Raw genomic sequence first — 9,433 nt, forward strand, 5'->3', positions numbered from 1 at the left:
ACTTATTAATAACAGACTTTACTTCTAGGCCAGGGCTCCCCAAACTTTCAAAACAAAGGGCCAGTATACTGCCCTTCAAATATTAGGGGGGCCGGTCTGTGACCAGTGGGAGTAAACAGTGTCATAGGCTTGGTGGCCATTGGGAGTAGAAAAAAAATACATTATTGGTATCAGTGGGAGGAATAGCACCCAATCACTGGTGTCAGTGGGAGAAATATCGCCCCATCGTTGGTATCAATGGGAGGAATAGTGCCCCATCATTGATGTCATTGGGAGGAATAGTGGCCCATCGTTGATGTCATTGGGAGGAATAGTGGCCCATCATGGGTACCATTGGGAAGAATAGTGCCCCATATCTAATGCCAGTCCGTTTCTGGTGTCACTGGAAGGAATAGTAACCCATTGTTGGTGTCAGGGAAAGGAGTAGTGCCCCATCGTTGGTATCAGTGGGAGGAATAGTGCCCCATATCTGATGCCAGTTAGAGAATTAGTTCCCCGTCTCTGGTGTCACTGGGAGGAATGGTGCCCCATTGTTGGTGTCAGTGAGAGGAATGGTGCCCCATTGTTGGTGTCAGTAAGAGGAATAGTGTCCCATCGTTGGTATCAGTGGGCGGAATAGTGCCCCATCGTTGGTGTTAGTGGGGGGAATAGTGCCTCATATATGATGCCAGTTAGAGATTTAGTTCCACATCTCTGGTGTTACTGGAAGGAATAGTGCCCCATCGTTGGTATCAGTGGGAGGAATAATGCACCATCATTGGTGTCAGCAGGAGGCATAGTTCCTAATCGTTGGTGTCAGTGGGAGGAATAGTGCCCTGTCTTTCATGTCAGTGGAAGAAAGTTGCCTCGTATCAAGGATAGGAATAGTGCCCAAGGGCCGGATAAAGATAAGCAAAAGGCCACATCTGCCCCCCTCCCCCCCCGGGCCGCAGTTTGGAGACCCCTGTTCTAGGAATTGATAAAGCCTTTGACATTTTTTTTGTATCCATCTCCTGAGTTGTGCTGGTCTACAACTTTATCCGGGAGCTATTTTGACAATGCCTTGCCACCTATAGTTGATTGTTTGCTTCAGTTGCACTACAGGGACTAAAATACTCCAGGATAGCTCTTTTCATGCTGAGCTAATCAAAATGACCACAGCTGATCACAGTTGGAAATCAAATGGCTTTGTGTGCCATTGACAAGATGATTGGCTACACCTGGCTGAGTCATTTTTAGGAGGGGGTGAACCTTTTTCCAACTCAGTAATTCTGTTTTTGTATTATTTTTTTCTGACATGTTGGTGTTATATCTTTCACTTGGATGTTATAAGTTGCATGTTATAAGTAAATATGAGTTAATATAGCTGGACAAAACAAAAAAGTGTCTGTCTTCATTACTAGGCTGCAAAGCAACAAAGTGTGATTATTTGAAAGGGAGGGTAATGCTTTCCTATATCCACTGTATATGTATGTATACCATGGTGTCCTATAATATGACAGAAAGAGGCCAGAGATACATGTAGACTTTAAACACTGCCCCCAGTGGCGGCCGGTGGTATACATTTTTTTTTTGGGGAGGGGGGGCGGGGATCTGCCTCTCCTTACCTCCACTCCCCGGGTGGTTGGTTGGGTCTCCCGCACTTACCCCATCTAGGCCGCAGGCTTCCCCTGGGCGGGAGGCCTCTGCGTCTCCTCCTTCCTTGGCTTCATGGCAGCGTGGCTTCCCCTGCATCTCCTCCTTCCTCCACCTCCTCGACTTTCCCTGTATCTCTTCCCTCCTCCTCCTTGGCTTCCCCTGCATCTCCTCCCTCCTCAGTTTACCCTGCATCTCCTCCCTCCTCGGCTTCCCCTGCATCTCCGCCTTCCTCCACCTCCTCGGCTTCCCCTGTATCTCCTCCCTCCTCCTCCTTGGCTTCCCCTGCATCTCCTCCCTCCTCGGCTTCCCCTGCATCTCCTCCTTCCTCCACCTCCTCGGCTTCCCCTGCATCTCTTCCCTCCTCCTCCTTGGCTTCCCCTGCATCTCCTCCCTCCTCAGTTTACCCTGCATCTCCTCCCTCTTCCTCCTTGGCTTCCCCTGCATCTCCTCCCTCCTCAGCTTCCCGTGCATCTCCTCCCTCCTCAGCTTCCCGTGCATCTCCTCCCTCCTCAGCTTCCCGTGCATCTCCTCCCTCCTCGGCTTCCCGTGCATCTCCTCCCTCCTCGGCTTCCCGTGCATCTCCTCCCTCCTCGGCTTCCCGTGCATCTCCTCCCTCCTCAGTTTACCCTGCATCTCCTCCCTCCTCCTCCTTGGCTTCCCCTGCATCTCCTCCCTCCTCAGCTTCCCGTGCATCTCCTCCCTCCTCGGCTTCCCGTGCATCTCCTCCCTCCTCGGCTTCCCGTGCATCTCCTCCCTCCTCGGCTTCCCGTGCATCTCCTCCCTCCTCGGCTTCCCGTGCATCTCCTCCCTCCTCGGCTTCCCGTGCATCTCCTCCCTCCTCCTCCTCGGCTTCCCCTGCATCTCTTCCCTCCTCCTCGGCTTCTCCTGCATCTCCTCCCTCCTCGGCTTCCCTTGCATCTCCTCGCTCCTCCTCCTTGGCGGCCAATAGGATCACTTTTCCTCTCGGCCAATTGGGTCCCAGGGCCCGCTTCCTGAGCTAGGATTGGCCCGGGAGGAGAATCTGGAAGACAACAGCGGATGTTAGTCACAAAACTGGGTGGGCTCGGAGCCTCCAGCTCTAATCCCGTGCTTCTAAAACAAATATAAACTCCCATTAGGGGCCGGACGCATGGATAGGGGGGCCACCACTGCCCCTTAACCTTTCCACCCCAGAGGAACTCTTGAAATAAACTTTTAAGTCTCAGGGAACCTCTACTGAAATGTTTAGGCCCCTTTCACACATGCGGACAGTATGTCCGTATTTCATCCATCCGTTTGCGGATGAAATACGGGCATACATTCATCCCTATGGGATAGCGGGTGTCTGCGGATGAACATCCGCAGACACCCGATTTCGTCCGCCTCCGCTACTGTCCGATTCTGCAGACGGAGGAAAATCCTATTTTTCTATCCGTCTGCAGAGCGGATCGGATGAACACAGACAGACGGTCCGTGCTCGTCCGATCCCCATAGAGGAAAGTGGAGAGCTGACAGGGCGGTCCTTGCACAGTGTGCGGAGACCGCCCTGTCCGCCGCTGGCTCAGCTGGGACAACGGAGCGATCCCCGCTGAGCGAGCGGATCATCACGGGGCGGATCATCACTGATCCGTACCGTGTGAAAGGGGCCTTATACCTACAGCTCCCAGTACAATATTAAGATCAGTATTTTGCAGATATAGGGATAAATAGGAGAATATCGAATGTACTATACTTAGAATATTTGACACCCAGAGAAAACGACAACAAATTTTATAAACAGGAAGTATAACAAACAGCAACCAGAAAAATGCAGGCAGTAAAAATGATGTTAACTATCCAATGTAACTTTCATTCATGTCTCTGAAGTCATGTCTTTGCTCTCATATGTATATAAACCAAATTATTTATACTACTCATAATTGTATTAAGGTTTGCATTATTAATAAAGCCCAACTTATTTTATTTCACTTTCTATATCCCTTTAAAAGGACAAAAGTCATCTTCCAAAATGTACTCTACTGTTGATATTTGGGGTGTCTGCCTCACTCGGCATCGCCCCGAAGTTCCTCCCATGTGATGATGAAAAAAACGCCACAGTTGTGATCTGTAGTAAACGTGAGCTCAAGTATGTCCCTCTGATCGCATCAGACAGAGTCATTAAATACGACCTGTCATTCAATAACCTGAGACATGTGACCAAAAGAACTTTCGCCGGTGTGCCAAATCTAAAAAAACTAAATATGAGTAGCAACTGCCAGCCAACAAACCTGAGACCGGACAAAGGGCAGTGTTGGGTGACCATTGATCCCGATGCGTTGACCGATCTAAAGCAACTAGAGGAACTGGACCTGAGTGGGAACAGTCTGACCACAATTCCTCCTTTACCAGAAAACATCAAACGCTTAAATCTTAATCTCAACAAGATTTACACACTGTCTGAGGGAGATTTGGCTGGATTAACCAAACTGACCTCCTTAAAAGTTGGATGGAACTGTTATTACAGGAACACGTGTGGCAGAGAGTTCAGTATTTCAGAACGTGCTCTCAGAGATATCACCTCCCTGGAAATATTGGTGCTGTCCTTTAATAACATAAGTTCCATCCCCAGGAACCTTCCTTTATCTCTCACAGAATTATATCTAGCAGAAAATAAGATCTGGAAGATTGACAAAGAGGACCTGTGCCACCTCACCAAACTCCGGAAACTGGACGTTCAGTGGAATTGCCAGAGGTGTGACCATGCCGCCCAGCCTTGCTTTCCCTGCCAAAACAACAGTGCCTTGCAGCTCGGGCCTGGAGCTTTTGACTGCCTCACCAACCTCTCCGACCTCAACCTCCGAGGAAACTCACTTCCCACCGTGAACAGTTCTCTGTTTGACAAGTTGAGCAGCTTGACTGATTTAGATCTATCTGATAACTTGTTAGATTTAGCAACAGAGACATTTTTTTCAAAGTTAACAAAGGTGCGAACTTTGAACTTAGATTTTAACTTTGAACCACATCGAATGTATGAGAAATTGGTTATAAACCCCAGTGCTGCTTCCATGAAGTCTCTCGAGAAGATCTCCCTGATTGGGTACTTCTTCAACATTCTAGATTCCAACAGCATTCAATCTCTGCTCACATTGCCAAACCTGAAGGAGATTTACCTCAGAACAAATTTCATCCTACAGACCAACCTGAGCATGCTTTTGTTAAACAAGAAAATTCGCAGAGTTGATTTGGCGGGAAATCTCATCTCTTTCCAACAAAGCTACGAAAATAAAATGGATGAATTCTCAACTTCCCTTTCTAGTCAACATGAGGAATATGTCCCTGGCTGGGTGGACCTTCAACATGACACAAACAAACAACATGAGGATGCTACAAAAGAAAGTCCAAACTGCTGGCAATATCACCGGTCAGTTGACCTATCATTTAATAATCTGATGGCTCTTCACTCAGATAACTTTGTGGGAATGGAGGACGTCGAATGCCTGAACATTAGCTACAACTACATCAACCAACGTCTAAATGGTAGTCAGTTTGGGCATCTGAAGTCACTGCGCCATTTGGATCTCTCGTACAACAGATTTGACTTGTACTATCACTTGGCTTTCAGCGAACTACCAAAACTCAGGATATTAAATCTGGCCTATAACGAGTATCAGTTCATGCTAAGAGGTGTAAACCACAGGCTCAGTTTTCTTGAGAATCTCACCAACCTGATCGAACTGAACTTGAACAACAACATGATCGGTTTGCGTATAACAAAAGAACTTAGGAACCCCTCACTGGAGAGACTTTTTTTCAGGAATAACGAGTTGGTGAATGTGTGGCAATATGGTAAGCAGACGTACATTACTCTGTTTACTAACTTTACCCGTCTGAAGTTACTGGACATCAGCTACAATAAGCTAGCCGTCATCCCAGTAAAAGTTTTGGAATATTTTCCTTTGACACTTGAAACTCTCATCATCTCTCACAATAATCTGTATTCCTTCCACTGGGAGAAAATTGCCCAACTAGTCAATCTTACCCACCTGGATCTCAGCCATAACCTTCTGGAATATCTTTACAGCAACATCACCACCATCAGTAGCAAGCTCACCTACCTGAATCTGAAATCTAACAAAATTACATTTGTAAACAAAGAATTTTTTGAATCGTATCTGGAGCTCAAGTCCCTTTACCTAGGTGGAAACCAGATTCAAACCATAGACGTGAACAGTTTCCCAAAGAAGCTCCTCCAAACTTTACAGTACTTGGATATGCAGAAAAACCCATTTGATTGTACTTGTTACACCAGTTGGTTCGCCCATTTCCTGAGGGAGACAAATATCATGGTTCCCGGACTTGCCACCAAAATGAGATGCGATTCACCGGACAGCATGAGAGGTAAGCTGCTTCTCTCTATGAACCCGCAGTCGTGTCAAGACTTGTATGGTCAAGCTGCCTTTGTGTGTTCATCTCTTCTGGTGATTTCCTGGTTGCTGGTTACCCTAACCTTGAAGCTTTTTTCATGGGACTTGTGGTACCTGAGTCAGGTGCTTCTGACATCCATCAGACGTTATTCAAAGCTACCAGGGCAGTCAACTGAGGAGTATGATGCCTTTGTAGTGTTTAATACAAAGGATGATGCCATAACTGACTGGGTCTACCATGAACTTTTGGTGCAGTTGGAGGGTCATGAAATGGGGAGGTTTAACTTATGCCTGGAAGACAGAGATTGGCTAGCTGGAAAATCGAGCATCGAGAACCTTTATGATGCCATATATAAAAGCAAGAGAACGATCTTCATTCTTGATTGTGAAGGATTTAGTACTGGTGTCCTCTGCCATGCCTTCTTAATGTCCCATCAAAGACTACTGGATGAGAAGAAGGATGTGGTGGTTCTGGTGATTCTCGATCACCGGATGAAAATGTCTCGTTATTTACTGACCAGGAAAAGGATTTGTCCAACAACATTCTTGGTCTGGCCACGGAACCCCAAAGCACACGGCTACTTCTGGCACCGCCTGAGGGTCCTCCTAAGACTAGACAGTCAGCAGTCCTATGACCTCCGCCTTCAAAAACAGTTTGCCCAGTAGGGCTTATCTCCAGCTTTGTATAAGAAACTCCCCAAGAAAAATATGCGTTATGTGATCTGTTATGAGCTTAAAATTCTTGTTTCAAAGGGACATGTTGCCTCAGTTGCTTTGGACAACATCTCCACGTTCAACAAAAGTGAAACCAGGAGTAGGAGTATCACTCCAATTTAAGAAAGTCGAGTGTTTCAACAGCCATGGTGGTTTGGCATTTAGTGCGGCACTGAAGTTCTGACTCTCAACCGAGATGGAGTGTGCAAGGATTCAACGATAGAGCAGAAAGTGAGCAAAGAATTTTATATGGAAGGGCTCCGCAATTCAATATTTTACAAAAAGCAAATTCCGGAAACTCTTCCCTGATAAGAGGAGATGTATTTTAGCACAATGGCATCAGCATACATTTTACAATAACCCTGGCCAGAGCCCTGCTCTCTATAATTTCAGAATCCCTTTATAGAAGTGGAGGCCTTGTAGGATTATTCCGGGATGTGTAGGTAGGGTGCTGATCACCCATGGATGATCAATAACTATTCTGCATGTTAAACACTGGGTCAGTAAATTGAACCTGATCACGAGGATGGAAGAACAGAACTACCTGCATGATCGCTACTCCAATAGTACTGCAGCATGGAGCACTTGGATTGAGTTCTCCAGTGCTACTTATCTCCGATCCTTACAACTGGACCTGCTGGTACCGTTAAAGCCCCGTACACACGATCAGATTGTCTGCTGAGTTTTTCCTTCAGATTTACCAAAACCATATAATATGAGGTCAAACCTTAGGAGTTTCAATGTGTATGCAATCAGGCAGGCCCTTCTACTACATGGTTTTGGTAAATCTGAAGGAAAAACTCAGCAGACAATCTGATAGCGTGTAAGGGGCTTAAGTATCCTCTCAACTGGATCACCCCTACCCCTTTTTGCAGTAGTGGAGGCTGTGCATCCTCCAACCGTACTATGTGTTGTGATTGCCTGGTCTACGTCTGCTTCCACCACTGGCTCTACTGCAATTTATTATTATGTATACTTTATTGTTTGTATTAAATCTACCTCAGAAGTGTTGCTGTAACTTTCCTGAAAAGGATGGGGGTCCTGCACACATTCTGTGTACTCCTGTTGAGAGCCTAATTAAATGCATTCATTATAAGAACGGCAATCATCCAATCTAATTTAACTTCAAACATCCCACCCAATATTGTTATTGTAGTGTTTGGGGCCATTACTAGACTTGTGCACAACGGAAAATTTTGTTTAGTTTCGGTTCGTTGTCATTCGTAAAACACATCATTCCATTCTGTTATATTCGTTATGTTACGTTAATACTTTTCCGGATAATTCGTTATTATTCGTAGAGTGTCGAATTCATTCGTTCGTATTCGTTGAAATTCGCTATTTATGTACGTATAGACATTCGTGATAATGATTCGTAGTTTGGAAAGTCGTTCGTTTATTGAATCTTTTAACACACACAATGACAACGTCTCTTCTCCTCGGCTCAAATACAACACAACACCCTTCTCACTCACTTCTCAGGAATGCACTTTGCCAGTAATCCAACCTCCGGCACAAAATTAATTAGCTGATTGCACTATAAGATTTACTTTGAGCTGACCTTTTGTTTTATTAGATCTTTAAAGAATTACAGAATCATGTCGAATTAATTCAAATTCATTCGTTATATTTCTTTCGTATTCGTTGTAATTCGTTATTTTTTTATTAAGATGCAAAATTCGGCCGAATTTCGATTTCTTTACGAAACTAATTGCACAAGCCTAGCCATTACACAAGAGTTATGCCGCGTACACACAACCGGACTTTTCCGTCAGGAAAGGTCAGACGGAATCATTCCGTCGGATATTACGATTGTGTGTGTGGGCTTCATCTGACTTTTTTCTTCAAAATTTCACAGACCTAGAAATGGAACGTTTCAAATCCGACGGAATCAGTTTCTATCGGGAAAACCGTTCGTCTGTGTGCTGGTCCAACGGGCCAAATACGACGCAAGGGCAGCTATTGGCTATTCAACGTCCTTTTCTAGTGCCGTCGTACCTCATCACGTTCAAAACGAATGGACTTTTGTCCGTTCAAGTCCGTTCGGTTGGAAGTCCGTCGGGAAGACAGTCGGACCTTTTCTGCCGGGAAGGTCCGGTCGTGTGTACGCGGCATTAGCCATCTCCTGCCTGAGCGGAAGTACTGTTATCCTGGGAGGATGTCATATGACGTCCTCACAGTCATGCACGTGACACGTTCCAAGGGGCCGCACTGCGGTGCAATTGGTCAACCCCCCCGTGTCTGGAAGACAGATCGTTGCCCCGGGCTGGCTCCGGTACCATGTGATCACTGTGATCAATCGCAGCGATCCCATGTCAGTTGCACACAATGAATTACTTTCAGTCATAGCCGTTTATTGTATACTATTGTGATGATCTCTTTGATTGGTCACGGTGCTCACATGGTACAGGACAGGGCCAATCACAGTGCATCTGCACCATGTGATAGCTGTGGCAAATCACAGTTATCACAATAGTACACAATGGCAATGAACGGATGTAATTCTTAAAAATGATTGCCTATAATAGTGATCATAACTGCAATCATAGTGTAAAAAAAATAAAAAAATAAAAACAAAATCCCGAGTACCTTTCCATAGTTGTACAGTGTCACTATGGCAACACTATGTATGTAAAAAAATTAAATAAAAACGCAAAAAAGATGTAAAAAACAAAACAAAATTGAAACTTTTTTGTTACACTAGTCATATGATGCTGTAT

The 9,433-nt window shown here is 45.5% G+C and overlaps 1 protein-coding gene across 1 annotated transcript; it reads left to right on the top strand.

Moving 5' to 3' along the window:
• Positions 1–3,695: 3,695 nt before the first annotated feature.
• LOC143927460 (toll-like receptor 7) lies at positions 3,696–7,980 on the top strand. Its single transcript, XM_077451543.1, has one exon. The coding sequence runs from the start codon at positions 3,837–3,839 to the stop codon at positions 6,663–6,665; it is 2,829 nt and encodes a 942-aa protein (XP_077307669.1). The 5' UTR covers positions 3,696–3,836; the 3' UTR covers positions 6,666–7,980.
• Positions 7,981–9,433: the final 1,453 nt, after the last annotated feature.

The sequence above is a fragment of the Lithobates pipiens genome, unplaced genomic scaffold (assembly GCF_037356315.1).
Source record: "Lithobates pipiens isolate NorthernLeopardFrog02 unplaced genomic scaffold, aLitPip1_a1.2 Scaffold_23, whole genome shotgun sequence".
Lineage (NCBI taxonomy): Eukaryota > Metazoa > Chordata > Amphibia > Anura > Ranidae > Lithobates > Lithobates pipiens.

Bases quoted from the DNA above. Each gene is read 5' to 3' on its own strand.
- LOC143927460 (XM_077451543.1), top strand. From the start codon at position 3,837: ATGAGTAGCAACTGCCAGCCAACAAACCTGAGACCGGACAAAGGGCAG.